General features: G+C 37.5%; 1 protein-coding gene across 12 annotated transcripts in view; it reads left to right on the plus strand.

Annotated features, from left to right (window-relative positions):
* ppfia4 (PTPRF interacting protein alpha 4) overlaps positions 1–15540 on the plus strand; it is a 122115-nt gene that overhangs the window by 73691 nt on the left and 32884 nt on the right. For 10 of the 12 annotated variants that reach the window (XM_069190307.1, XM_015342274.2, XM_015342281.2 and 7 more), the window contains exons 2-9: positions 175–276; positions 1447–1611; positions 2442–2516; positions 6723–6806; positions 10939–11160; positions 11638–11784; positions 12139–12273; positions 15100–15183. In XM_069190307.1, the coding sequence (XP_069046408.1) occupies positions 175–276; positions 1447–1611; positions 2442–2516; positions 6723–6806; positions 10939–11160; positions 11638–11784; positions 12139–12273; positions 15100–15183 (1014 nt within the window). The remainder of the gene's footprint in view (positions 1–174; positions 277–1446; positions 1612–2441; positions 2517–6722; positions 6807–10938; positions 11161–11637; positions 11785–12138; positions 12274–15099; positions 15184–15540) is intronic. The other 2 variants (XM_069190308.1, XM_069190314.1) reach the window with 1 other exon arrangement.

Consider the following 15540-nt stretch of genomic DNA (forward strand, 5'->3'; position numbering starts at 1 on the left):
GAATTGAATTGAATTGAATTGAATATCGCAGACTCTCTTGTCTACAGAGGTGATGGCTCAGGCAGGTATTGCACTCATTGGGATTGAGGACTGATTTGTTTGCAGGCATCACTGTAAAGCAATGCAAAGTTTAGAGTGCCGAGAGTTTAACAGGAAGTCATTGTATCTTGACAGGAGTTCGCAACACTAACAAAGGAGCTTAATGGTTGCAGAGAGCAGCTTCTGGAAAAAGAAGAGGAGATCTCTGAGCTGAAAGCAGAGAGAAACAACACTAGGGTAAGATGGTACAATTTAACGTACAATCTAACAATCTGTTTAATGTTGGCAGAAGTATAGAACTATAAAGTCGTGATGGATCAGAACAATAAAGTATGCTGGGTTCAAATCCTGGTAGAACAGTACTACTATTATAACCTTGAGCAAAATGCTTTGCTCAAATTGCTCTAGTTAATGGCCTGCTGCATAAATGGGTCTCAAGACCATCATTGTAAGTGAGAATTTGTTTTCAGCCTTGCTTGGTAAAAAAGTGCTACAAGTTAAAATCAGAATGGGGAATGCTGGGGAATTTTAACGTTTCTAATGGAATTCAAAGGGTATATTTTCATGTATTACATTGTTACATTGCAATGCATTTATTAAAAGAGAATGCCTAATAAAGAGAAAAGCACAGAAAGCAGTTTTGAATTTGATAATAGTGTATGTCTGCACACATTTATGAGACCTTCGTTTTAGATTGTTTCTAGTTAACTGGTTCAAGTCTGTCTCTTTAGAATAGTAATTAACACCAACTATACAGTAAATGATACAAATTGTGTTGGGCACACAGAGCTTGACTTTGGAAGGATCACACTGATGGGGTGTGAAGAAATCTCTGGCTGCTTAGCAGTCTCATGACAGGTACTAGTCACTGCAGGGAAGTTACAGCTGTATCCTCAGTCTGCAACTTGAGCTGTCAAAGATAGCACACATAGTGAGAATTTGTTCGTTTGCTTTTAAGTGTTGGACAAGAGCTTTACCACCTTGAGCTTGAATTTGTCTGATCCTTAGGCTTAGGAATCCTGGGTCTGCTTAGTACTGGAATGATAGACCTCTAAGGAAAATCAGGGTGCAGGTGCAAGTGGTGTTGGTGGAGCAGAATGTGATACTTTTCAGTCTCAGACATTTAACTGGATGAAGCTATGACTACTTGGTTGTTAGTAATCCAATGGGACTGTTCATGAAAGTAGTATCTTGGCTAAATTCTATTTTGGGCTTGCTTTGTAGAAGCTGCCATACATCATTCAGGAGGATGCTGTAGTTCAGTGATGGATAAAATGAACCCCCTCCTATGTTTAAAGTACTTATACAGCTGCAAAGCACTATGTTTATTAGTTATTAATTGGACATGAAGTCTATCATTCCTTTTGAGGGATTACTAACCATACAGTGCCCTCTTCTCTCCCAAAGCTTCTTCTTGAGCATTTGGAGTGTCTGGTGTCGCGACACGAGCGGTCTCTCAGGATGACGGTGGTCAAGAGACAAGCCCCACCACCCTCAGGTGTCTCCAGTGAGGTGGAGGTCCTCAAAGCCCTCAAGTCCCTCTTTGAGCATCACAAGGCTCTAGATGAGAAGGTGGGATGCAGTTTATCTTCAATTGCTTAAAATACTGTATATCACCTTGTTTGCTCAACTCTTAGTAGTCTAATATATGAGCAATTGTTTTTTTTTCCTTTGTGCACCATTCTAAATATGTCCTCTTTAAAATACTTCTCAGTCTTCAAAACTTATTGCAGAGGGTAACTGGACTTACGTACAAAATGCTCTAATAGAAGAAAGACATCAAATAAGTGCATTGTCTAATGTTTAAAAGAATACATTCATAATCTGTCATTAGACAGTCATTTAAGGAGATTTTAACATTTTATTTTTTGGACTTGCATATTATCATACCTACAGTATGAGATTTAATGCAAATGGTGTATGCATAGTAAGTGCTCCTGGACAAAGGAATAATAATAAGAAGCACAGTCTGGAGGAAATATCTTTTTACAATGCTTACTATTGATTGATTCAAAACAGCTTTTCATTAAACATCAAAACAAGCATTTTCTAAAGTTCAGAAAGATATGTCCTGAAGAGGCCTTTTTGAAAAAAAAAAAACTAATAAAATAGTATATATTATTTATTATTAATTAGAAGATAGAAAAAGCAACATAACTTATATGAAATATAAATTCTAAACCAAATGCCTTTCAGCTAATTGTAGAAGTAGACTGTGCTATAGACGATGTAAGATTAAGGTTGGGAAATTGTGTTGTGCTTCAGTTCTGAAGGCCTGCAACAAAACCAAATTAAATGATTTTGTGTTCTTAAGGATTAGTGGAATTTACAGCACTTTGGTGCCACACTCTGTAGCGTTTGATAGGAAATGGCAATTAGGAAGTCTTTTCTCTGTCTTTTAGGTACGTGAGAGATTGAGGGTGGCGCTGGAGAGAGTGACGACATTGGAGGGGCAGCTTGCATCAGCCAATCAAGAGGTAACAGCGCTTCCTTTCTATCAAAGATAACTACTGTATAACCATATTTCGATTATTTCCTTTCGTGAGTGTGGCTTTGTATCTCCAATTATTAGAACAAAGCATGAGGTGCAAAACATAATTCGGAAAACATCCCACATGGAAGACAAAATCCAGAAGTTCTGTGAACAACCTGGAGCACAGTACAGTATTAATGCTCATTGTGGGGGGCCTATGTCCCCAGCATGTTTTATAGGTCTCTTAAATTCACCAGAAACCAAAGAACTGGGAACAGCTGTTAAACTGGATCAGCAAAGTCTTGTGAAATTAAGATAAACTAGGAATGGACAGCCAAGGATTAGAGGGGCAGCAGGAATGGAATGGAAACAGAACAGAAGAGTGTCAGTACCTACAGTACTACAGTACTAATTTATCAAACTGTCTAAACTTTAAACAATGATGTTCTTCCCTAGGTCTTTTAAGATTATTTGATCTTCCTGAATCAAGGAACTAGTTTATTGAGGTAGTGATTTTTGCATGTGCTTTGGTTGTACAGAATCAGGCACATGAAGAGCAGCCTGTGCAAGCAATTTGAATCTGGTGTCTAGCTAAATGTGCTACCTCTGCTTCACCTAGCCAAGGGATCTTCTCCATCAGGAATGGCTAAGGTGCTCCCTCTGCCTAATTTGACAAAGTTAAAGGATAAAAGTCATTACAGCCTTTCATAAGTGCTCAAATGCTGTGATATACAACAGAAGGTACACAATTTGCAATAAATCCATACATGATTCCCATCCAAAATACCTGTGTGTGAGCCCCTTGTAATGCAAAGAATGCTAAAGGAGGTTATGAATTTGTCGCCCAGCAGTATTGGGTTTAACAGCACTTGAAACAGATGGTGCTTTGCTTCTGCAAGTAACTGTAGTACTGCCACTGCTGTTTAAAGTTTTAGTTGCGAGATGCTGATCTCTTAAGATGGAATGAGCTAGCAATAGTTTATTCTCATTTCTGATATCACAAGCTTTGGGGTGTGTGATGTTAAAGCACAGCTCACTTGTCAGATATCAAATGCTGTGTGAATCTGGAGGGAGTATTAGAGCTCTCGGGATCCAAGAAAGTGCTGACAAAAGTATATGTTGTGGTTTGCAAAGCCATTATAAGGGGATTTTTTTCCTTGTTGTTTGTAATACAGGATATCTAGGTCAAGGCCTCCAGCAGTACAAACAGCTGTTTCCATACCTATCAAATTAGTGAAAAGAGAGGGTATTTTCACTTTGATGGTTTGCGTTACAGTTGTGCTAATGAGTCCTATTTATATTCACAAATAAGAGGGAAAGGCAATTGTATCTGCACACTGATGATCACAAATACAAGAAAGGAGATGGAGTTTCTCACAGCAAATCCTAGGACTGAACAAAATGTACATTATACCACATGTTTCACATTTCTTCCCATGAGAACAATTGGAAAGCATTGAAACTGTAATGGGATTAGGGGTTTTACGTATTTGCGTCATGTTTGTTTTACAAACTGTGCTAGTTTAAAATTTGTTAATGTCTTATTTTGCCCATAATGGATTTGCATCCAATTAGGGTGACTAAACTGACTTCCATTTAAAATATATGACTTCTGATAAATCCTCCTGCTAAAGTGAGTGTCAACTAATTGAAAAATCAATTTTCACAATTTAGCACAATTATCATATTTGTGGAAACCTTGTCTCTGTTACCCTGGGGCTCCTACTATGTATGTTATACTCGGCTCTTAATAACACATTCAATGTGTTTTGTGGTCATTATGTGTATGGTTTTCACTGTAGTGAATTCAGGTTTTCTGATTTAGTACTATTAAACATTGAAAAGAAACTAAAGAACTACAGTACCTTTGTAACAACGTAATTTGTTACAATCTTTTCCTTCCCTTTCAGAGAAAGGAGCTACTGTACTACAGCTTTAGTCTGCATTATGAGAAAAAAACTAATCTGATTACAGAAACCAGTTAATTCTCTCCATTACTGGTCAGGAAACCCACAGTGAAAGATGTTTCACTAATTGCATTAGTGACAATTAATTTGTGCAGAACATTCAACTGGGAGTTCCAAATTAATTGATTTTCATATTAATTAACTTTAAGATTAATTAATATCATGGTATCTTAATCTTTAATACAGCTCCATGTTTTTTCATTTATTCTCGACTTTTTTTGTAGAAACCAGTTATTCCTGGTGTCCATTCTTATTCCTAGCTGGTTATACATATTACTGAACAGGGCTAATTCCATACCTTTTCCGATGCCATTTATACTTGCTTTTATATGTTCTTTTTTAACTTCTAGTTGTTGTTTCAGTGCATAATAAGATGAATAGTTCTATTTTTACTTCTGAGGTCACACCTCTGCAATTGCCTCATCTTGTGCTCCACATTATTTATGTGAATATAAAGACTTTTTGTGGATTTCACATATAATAATTTAGAGAAGCAAAAAGAGCATGTCAACGTTTTATTTAAAAACACCTTGCAGAATTGGCATAAGCTATTTCTTTCAGGGAGTATATTCCTTACTTCTAGGTACTTGATGCAGTAAATCCTTTTCATCTGACCCATGGATGTCTTGAAATGAGGTTCTTTTATCATGGGCAAAAGTTAATTGACAAACTGCAGTGTATAATTCCAGTTCAACCTTTTATGTACTGTGTTTAAAATAGCTCTTCGTGAAAAACGAAAGTCTTGCAGAAAACCCGAGCACTACCACTCGCTGAGATTGTCTCTGTTGCTTTCAGTATGCGGGACTCTGGCAGAAAGGAACTGCATCCTAAGCAAAAAACAAAACTGGCTCAGTCACCATGGCTTAAGTATTATCAAAGAGCTTATAAGGAAATAGCATAGATGTGTCCAGAGGCCTGAACTGAAAATAGCTGAGTATAAAACTTCAGAATGTCATTAGGACCCAAGAAATACACTGTGAATACTGTACTGTACATCCCCTTTATTAGTAGCAGGTTTTAGGGGTATCGTAGTTTACTTGTAGCCAAGCTGGCCATGATTGGTGATGCAAATCAATAGGAGAGTTGTATTTTGCGAGAGTATTAAGCCATCTTGGCTGAAATAAGTTTTCCCAATGGTCAATCAACCACAGAACACAGATAATATGTAGTCATGAGATCTTTCCATTGACATCATCACTGAGAGCAATAGTGCATTTAGTCTCTGACACTCTTTATCTGGTCTGAAGGAGTGGTTACTGGAATTAAAAGTAATGTTTTTTGGGGACGGTATCTAATGTCAGTAAGGTTGCAGTGAAAAAAAGTTATCAATTTGAAAGTTCTCTATGAGCTGGAGATTAGGTTTAGCAGAAAGACAGAAGAAGAAATACTTTGTCATACTTTTGTGTCCATCTCAAATTACATTTCAGTAAGTTTCTGAAAACTCCTACAATTTCGAAAAAATCAGTGACCTATTTTGTTGTTGCTAAGACATATTGGAAACTTTTCAGTTTGTGCTGTATGACATCTGAAAAGATACAATGTGAATGTAGGGTGATGTGTACAACTACAGTAGGTAAACATCCAGTATGGACTTTGAGGAACCATGCTGGAAAAAATATCATCCTGCCCATTACCCGTGTTGAGAAACAGGTAATGAAGTAAGAGTTTTCTAGTTGTTATTATTGTTATTTTTGTTCAAATGATTTGTAAAATAAAGTTTAAAAAATTAAGCCTTTAAAACAGTCTTTTAATAATGGCTGATGTCTCTTTTTAAAGAAAAAAAAGAACTGTACATTACTGTCAGATTGCTGAATTGAACAGAATGACTGGATAACTGAAATAGTTTCACAAAAAAGACAGTAAACCCAGGCAGTAGACTTCAGTATTGGGGTGGGTAGCTGCGTCAGCATGCGCAGGCTGCAAAGGAACAAGTAATAGGTTTATTCCATGCTGAAAAAAAGAAGAAAGAGAACACAACGTTTCGGCCGTGGAGCCTTCTTCAGGTGTCAGGTGACACCTGAAGAAGGCTCCACGGCTGAAACGTTGTGTTCTCTTTCTTCTTTTTTTCAGCATGGAATAAACCTATTACTTGTTCCTTTGCAGACTTCAGTATTGTACAGCCTTATATGATGATCCATGTCAGTTTTTGAACACTAATCCAATGGGTTTCATTTCTGGGGTTTTTGTAGTTACATGACTCAACATTGCTGTGCGTTTATTACTCCTGCTTGTCTGTTCATCAGCTCCTCGCAGTCAGGCAAAGGAAAGACAAGACTGAGGGAGACTCTGTGGATGGCATGGACGCTGTTTCCAAACCAGCATGGAAGGTAGGTTGCTGACACTGTACTTTATCTCGGATCCAATACTTAAATTACAAAAGGAGAATTAAACTACTGTAAGCCATTTGCAGTCTGCATACTTTGCTCCTCCAGCTGAGATTGTAGAATAGATAACCCTGTCAATCACACAGTCAGACACAGAAAGATATCTTCAGAAAGATCCATCAGAGTGAGTTCTTGTATAGTGTGGAAACTGAGATAAGTTAGTCCATGCAGACTGCTTAAGCAACTTATTAAGTATTTATAAACACTTATTGCTTTGGTAGTTGTGCACAGAGTAACAGAGCAATTAATTGAACAGGTTTTACAAACCCTCTTTTGGGCAAAGAACAAAGGTCTTTATGACAAATACAGCTTATTTATGTGATGAAATGTGTCTTTGTGGTAAAGCCTATGACACTTAAATACATTGACAGAAGGTTAAAATCCATTTCATAACACTAATGGTAAAAAGAGTAGGAACATCTGCAAATGTTGTGCACAGCAAATTTGTGAGGTACAAATGAGTCAATACACAGTGAGATGCATATCAAACAAAGAGGAAAGAATTCTGGCAGAATTCTAACACCACTGAATAACTGTGGGAAAGAAGGTCAGTGAAGAAATTATGTTTTATATCTGATTTGGATATGTTTTTGGTCTGGACTCATTTTGTTTAAAATCAGTTTTTCAAACAATGCTATCTTCTTAAAGTTTACGAATGTTTTAGCTCCATAGTGTCATTTGTTGTGAGGTGGAATCTTAATGGATTTAGAACTGTTGATTAGTGTGCAATTTTACAACTTTTCGATTACAGTTACAATTTTGTTGTTTTACATAAGATGACAAACTGTACCTGACAGAACTGTAATTTTTTGAATGAAAAAAAAGAATGAAAAATTGCACACGAAATTCAAGAAGAAACCATTATTTTAAATATTTATGTACTAAACCTGTAATTGTAGATGCATACATTATAAGAATCTGAAAACTGGTTTTCCTGTAAGATGCAGTACTACACTGTTGTGTATTTTAATCACTTATAGAAGAGGGAACAGTGATTTCTGTACTAGGAAGAGCCAATCCACAGTGCCATCTGACTGAGGTCCCTCAAGGTTTATTTAATTAACACTACTGATTAATTCTGTTTTGGGCAAGAGTACATGAAACAGTCTCTTTTGAACATCACTCCAGTGGATCTCATTTCTTTTTTCTTTTTTTAGGTCAAATCATTAAAACTTCAGCACACAGCATGAGTATTTTAAAATTAAAAATGAACAAGTAAATGTTTGGAAGAAACACTGTAATGCAGATTAGAGTTTGTAGTATGAGAGAGGAGAAACACCTTTTCTTTATAGCTTGAAATATACCATCAAGCAAATTATGGGATGTTGTATGCAAAATTTAGGAAGACAATTTGATATAATAATTTAATGAGCAGCTCTACACTTAATTTCTATACTAATAAACACACCTTTAAGTCTATATACAGTATGATAAATTTGCAATTCTTCAGATTTGACATAAACCACAGTTTCTTTAGACAAAAGTGTTCAGTTACAGAAACGTAATACAGTCCCAATACTTGGAAAATCATCTTGCCATTATTTTTGGCTTCTGAAATTGTGTGGGACAAGCCAGCAGAGACACAAACAGAGAGCATGTTCCTTGTACCTCTTTGTAAATGGGAAAGAGATTAAATCCTGAATTGAACTAGAATCACAACCGAGTGGCCTAGATGGGCGGAATGGCCTTCTCTAGGTTGTAACCTTTCATATGTTCTTATGTTCTAAATTGAACTAAAACTCAAATATCAAGTCACATGACTTGAGCTCTGCTTTGTTAAGGAGCAATACTATTCAAGCATTGAAAAAACTTGTCTGCTCACTATTTTAAATGTAACATTATGTGGATAATATTATTATATAATATGATATGCACCACTCATTTGCTTAAAACTGCACACCTCCCATTCCTGAGTCACACTGTTCTTCTGAAACAACAACCCCACCATTCCAGAAGTCTGGCCTCCTGTTGGGGAACAATTCAGATCTATAAAGGTTTCTAGGGATTATGTCTCTGTCCAGGGCTCAAGTATTTAATGAGCTCCATCACATGTGAAACCAGTGACCTATGATTTAAAGCTTAGACTGTTGGATTTCCATTTGTGCAGCATCATAGACTGTAGAAGGAATGTCTCAGCTTTAATTTCAGACATGGCAATGGACAAATATAGCCCCACACACAGTCTCAAACATTCTTTTGTCTGTTAGAGTGCCAAGATGGGTAAGAGCCATAGTTTTAAATAAAAAGGCCAGCTGCATAGAGTGAAAGAGCCTATCTGTAGCTCAACCTTATACCATCACCAGGGATCAAAAACACTAATAAAGACAATATACAGTACAGTAGCATGGTGCAGATAGCTGCCTTTTAGATCTCACTGTAAATCACAGGATTGAAGAAAAACACTCTTTGCACAAATTCAGCTAAGACTGTCTGATACAGGATGAAAGGAAAATTATTAAGGATGTCTAATGTATGCAGACTGCATTGCATCAGTGACATGATTTCATGCCATTATGACCAAGGCTCAGAGGGTCATGTCTGACTATTTACACAGACCAGATTTTGGTAAATATGGTGAAAAACTATACTGTCTTGAAACGGTAGCAGTAGTAGCAGGTGCATCTCAGTAGTTGGTTCTATTCTCTACTTGTATAATATTCTTCCGTTTATCCTTTAATTCTAATTCTGTCATAAACTACTTGCTCACACAGCTACAGTACTTGATCAAACAAGCTGTACTAAGCATTGCATTGGACAGCTGACTACCGCAAAGCCAATGCTTACTGAGGTGCAGGTTTTAATACTCATTCCTCCTAGGGTCAGTACAACCTATGGGGATCCATTTAATCCCTGCCCCATAATGCTAATACTTTTTTAAATTTGTAGTGTACATTTAAAGCAACATAGTCTTAAAATCGATTAATTATTAACTTTTTCATACTTTAAGTTTGTGCCATAAAGCCACATTGAATAAAGAAAAATGACTGAAAATGTATGGATAATCCAACATCTCTAAGTTTAATGGTCTAAGAAAGTATTACTTAGCCTTGACACAAAGGTTAGTAGTACTGTCTTACTATAAAGGAAAAAGAAACAGTATTCTTATACTTATAGTATTGTTCAACATATATAATGACATAAAATTATTTGAGCATTTTTACTTTGATGTACTGTAAACCAACACCACATTTAAAAGAGTTGATATTGTAATGACCGCGTGCATGGTGCTCGGAATGGAGCAGGCATGGGACTCAAGGAACTGGGTTGAACAACACATTTGTTAACTCGAACCAGGGAAAGGTACACACACAGGGGCAGGGGTTACAGGGCTGCACCTACACTAACATACAAACACACAAAGGGAAGGGACTGTCTCCCAGCCTCTGCCCCACTATATACAGTCCTGTAGTCCCGCCCCCAGGCGCTGTTCTCAGGCAGCCTTGCGTGCGCATGACTAAAGAGCCCCACGTGGCGCTACAATATTAAATAATGAATAATTATGTTTCTAAATTACCCCAAGACCAAAGGAAGATAAAAAAAAACATTAAGTACTGTAAAAATAGTTGCTTGAGTCTAAAAAGATTTGCCCTTATAGGGAAGTGGGCTAATACATTTCCTGCCATCAAGATACATTTTGTTGTTAATTTGAAGTGTATTCTAAACTTTGGAGTATAAAGGATAGTTCCTCTACAGCAGTAACCACATGGGACTACAAAGAAGGAACATATGAATTGATCATTTTAACTGCTCAGGTCTTTTTTCATTGATTGACTCACACACGTACAAAATGAGAGACTAGTAAGGTTCATTATCAGAATTGTAAATGCCTTGGTAAAAGAAAAAAACCTGGAATCTCAGCTCCTACCTGACACCAAGATTTTGTTTTTTAAAAAAAGGAATTCACCTACAACCCATATTTCAATAGGGAACCAGAACTTAGGATATTATGATTGAGGTTTAAGGATGAGGGAAGAACTAGAGAACTAATGACTTTCAGTTGCTGTGGATTAACCAACACAAACCTTTCCTCCCTGACGTTCATGCACACTGTGGGTGTGTTGTCCTGTGATTCAAGAGGCTCCCCAATGGCTCCATTGATGCCCATGATGAGGTGAGCCGCACTCTGGAGCTGCAGGAGCTTCTGGACAAAGCCAACCTGGAGCTGGCGCAGAGCAAGGAGCGAGTGAGTGCCCTGAGCACCCGGGTGGCAGAGCTGGAGACAGACCTTACCACGGCCCGCAAGGACCTCCTGAAGAGCGAAGAGCTCAGCAGCAAGTACCAGCGAGACATCAGGGAGGTGAGAGTGATCAATCATGGAACAGCATCTCCAAACTGGGAGCTCGGCTTTTACCAATAGGACTGTTTATCACTTGTATTCGCTGCTGACTCACCACTTTCCTTCCGCACAGTCCTGTGGCATATTTCTGATTTCCCCCTGGTTTCATTTTGCATCGATTTTTATTTGCCTTTCTAACTCAGTTTCAATAGTGGTTTGTTTTGATAAGGTGCTTCAGTGCTCATTCATGACCAAAGACTGGTATGTATATATATATAAATGGAACTCATCTTGTTTCCTTTCTGCTGAAAGGAAAATACCTGAGAAATAAATCTCTTCTGCTTTGTGTTTTGAGAAGATTATTCAGAAATATTGGAATTTGAAAAACATTATGAAGCATGCATGCTCTTCACAACCCTGTTATCTTTATTGCATTTACACATCTGTTGTCTTGACCCAGAGTTTATTTTTTTACTACAGTATATGCCTGTTTCCTAGGCTATGGCACAGAAGGAAGATATGGAAGAGAGAATTACAACTTTGGAAAAACGTTACCTGGCTGCCCAGAGGGAGACGACATCGATCCATGACCTTAATGACAAGCTGGAGAATGAACTGGCCACCAAGGAGTCTCTATACCGCCAGGTAGCATACAGACACTTTATAGCACTGATACTGTACTCAATGATAAGGATGGCAAATAGAAAGAAAATTGCTATATAATTGTGTAACTAAGTTTAACTGGCATAAAACCATTAAACTGAAATGTAGTGGTATTTTAAGAAGTGTCTGAGGCCTGTATATCCTCAGTTCACTAGACATCCTGCCTGACATGTCACAGGCTGAAGGTGGTGTATGCGTATCTTTTCAAAGCAGAGATGATCTAGTCTGAGCTGTGTCTGTTTCTGGAGAGGAGCTGGCACGTATATCTGGCATTTGTCCCTGCTATTGGCTGATTCCCAGCATGATTCTGTATGTGTGTGTCGTTCCCTCTGGCAGAGCGAAGAAAAGACCAGACACCTACAGGAACTGCTGGAGCTGGCAGAGCAGAAGCTGCAGCAGACCATGCGCAAGGCTGAGACCCTGCCTGAGGTGGAGGCGGAGCTGGCTCAAAGAGTGGCCGCGCTGACCAAGGCAAGTTCACAAAAACTCATGGAACATCCTTGTCTAAAGGCCTATACAGTACACTACATTTGTAGTAGGCCCCTTTTGAAAAAATAGTATTACCTGTGACAATCAGGTAATAAAACTGTAACAAAATGCAAAAGGCACAACCACATTAATGATATCTGAACCTTGTGCCTCATGTACGTAGAAGACATCGACAAAAAAGCATACCTTCAACTCATTACATCTGTGTTTATTTTCTCACCACTGAATAGTGGCTCTGAATAGTGCTAAATTTTAATTCTTTATCTGAGAAAATTGGGACAATGAGCATGTCATATAATGCACATTTCAAAAATAATCTTGAGAATTACTGTATGTTCAGTTAACACCTAAAATGTGTTTTGATATTGTTGTAATTTTCCTTCAAGGGGTTTCGAATTAGAAACAACTATCTGATGCCTGACAGAAATTAAAAGGACTAGAAGAGATATTGGGGAAGGGGATTTTCCAAATCCTTTTGCACAGATCATAGAAATAAATGTACAGTATGTATCATCATTATCAAAATTACTGATGTTATTATTACTACTAATAATGTTTGATAGATTCTTTTCAGGCTCCTTCCAGACACTTTCAGCTTTCTTATTTGCTATTTTAAGAAGCTGTTTTATCCTTGATCTGCTCTGAGAGGTTAAAATTAATGAGTGCCCACTGCCTTGAATACATCCCTCAGCTCATGGTTAAATCCACAGAGAAACATTTAGCAAGTTTTCTTTCTCTGTCAGAAAGTGATAAAGTCCATTAAGGGTTTGACTCACCAGAACTAATCTGTCTCCTGAAAAAAGACCAAACATAGAGAAGCTTAATCTGTGGCTGCTGTGGTTTTTTAATAAGTGTTGCTAAAACTACAGTGTCAGATGCCTGGTGTGCCAAAGATTCTAGAGTCATGTGTTTTAATACGCCTTTATTTATATATAAATTCAGTTTATATAAGTATCCAGTTTATATACTGGTGATCAAAACTGGGTGATTTAACTGAAATACTAAGCTAATATCAAGGGTAGTTGTAAATTTGAATTTATTTGAGCAAAGCCTTACATTTTTAACAGATTAAAAAGTGTACTGTTTAGATCAACAAATGTTATGTTTAAATTGGATAACTCATCTCTAAGTAAAAACAATACTAAAAATGAGCAATCAGATACATTCTCTGGATCAAAGAAGCCAAGAAGATTACAGATCTTCAAAGGCACTGACAGACAACCCAGTGGGTCTCTTCATTCAATCAACAGTAAAACACAAACCAGAGGACACAACTGACAGCTACTAGCAACTACTAGCAACTCCTTAAAGCAAAGAGCATTTAAAACCTTCTCACGCTAAGTGTTGGGAATAAGTATTATGCTATCCAGCCATGTTGCCGAAACTCATATACTGTACTTGCTGATACCCTTGGTTTATTTCAAGAAATGGATAGATGGGTTCCTCAGATCAATTAGATCAACTAACACTCCTCTCATTTGTAACCTGTTTTAAGGTTCTAAAGTTTTGTTTGTGTACAATCTAAAGACAAAGTGTAATGTCATACTTTCATGCTGCCCCTGTCTAGTCAAATTTTATAGAGCATCTTCTGTGTGGGAGTGATATGAAAGTGATGTGTTTTCAGATGATACCTCTCCTACCACTAGACAGAATGGGTCTTCCTATTCCAGTCTCTGGCAGCACTTTGTTACAATCCATAATTATATAATTAACCTTGCCGTGCATAGAAATATCTACATTTTGCAATGAAGAGTTGTGAATTTATAGAGATGAATAGAATGAAAACAACAGAAAAGAATACAACTGGAATGTTGTTTTAATAAGAGAAAAGTGTTGTTTCTGTAAGTATTAATTAGTATCTGACTTGAGTCCTTTTAGATCTTTTTTGCTAAATGTTTTGCACTTAGATTATTTGGAATACATGCTAGTCCAGTACACAGTACAGATTAACATCTTTTATAGTACACACTGTCTCCTAACTTGTTCACACTTGATTGGCTTGTTTGCTAAGTTTATGTGTTCTCTAGTTTTCAAGCTGAACCTGAGTATTGACTGATCTCACAAATGCCACAGTTTCAAATAAGGCAGTACTGCTGGGAGTCCTGTTCTAGAGGAAAATGTCTTCCACATGGTCACACAGTTTATATATAGTTAGCAGTGAAGCTGGTTAAAAAAGAATACAAAATTAAAGTATGAATACCCTACAAATAAAAGGATACAGTTATTTCTATCCTTGCACTATATCTGTATTCTGCTCATGCAGTATGTTCTAGTGCCTTTTTATGCCATAATACACAACGGAGACATGCTGCTTCAAAACAGGAGGGAATGCATATCATGTTGTTTTTCATTTGAATATTCACCAAAAACATCATGCACAAATTATTTTGGTTAGGAGATTTTTGGAACAAAAATACAGCATTATTTAACAGTGAATTGGGTCCTCTTGCTGGACTTTAAGCATTTTTTGTGTATTAAACATGTATCGACCATTTCACAAATAAGTTTCATCTTTTCAAGTTTAGTTAACATCTACAGTGAAGTACTGGAGTCATTATCATATGACTCCAGGAATTCTGGGAAGAGAGAGGCTTTTCCATTTGCATTTGGTCCAGCTTGTACTGCTTCTACCAAGGCACTGGGCTGTTCTCCCTAGTGTGGCAGAAAAGAGTATCGGTGTGGAAAACCTATTAGTCGTTGGTGGTGGCAAACCACCTCTGAAGAGGTTCAGGAACACATGAAATTGTGTTTTCTGTGTCTGTTTTCTGTCTTTCAGTTCCCAACACTAATGTTTTCCTTTCCCTCCAGGCGGAAGAGCGACACGGCAATATTGAAGAGCGCTTGAGGCAGCTGGAGTCCCAGCTGGAGGAGAAGAACCAGGAGCTTGCCAGAGTGAGTGGGTTCTCAGACAGAAATCCTGAGGGGAGCTTTAGTCAGCACTCTCCCAATGTGTGTCCCTCTCCAAAGCCAATACTGGGCCCAGCAGGCGCGGTAAGGGGCCATCCAAATAATATATCATCAAACAAAAAAGTTTTTAGCCAACTTTAAATGATTGAATTAGCCTGAACTGAGCTGCGTTTGATTGTATCTAATCATTCCATATACCATGTATCATGTATGGATCTTTAGTTTGGAACATACATATAGCAACCATTGACCAAGAGCATCAACAGCTTCATAGCAGGATAAAAAGCAGAAGCATGTGGGAACTCAGGACTATTTTTTTTTCTTTAATGAAACATAAAGTGC

This window comes from Lepisosteus oculatus, chromosome 5 (genome assembly GCF_040954835.1).
Source record: "Lepisosteus oculatus isolate fLepOcu1 chromosome 5, fLepOcu1.hap2, whole genome shotgun sequence".
Lineage (NCBI taxonomy): Eukaryota > Metazoa > Chordata > Actinopteri > Semionotiformes > Lepisosteidae > Lepisosteus > Lepisosteus oculatus.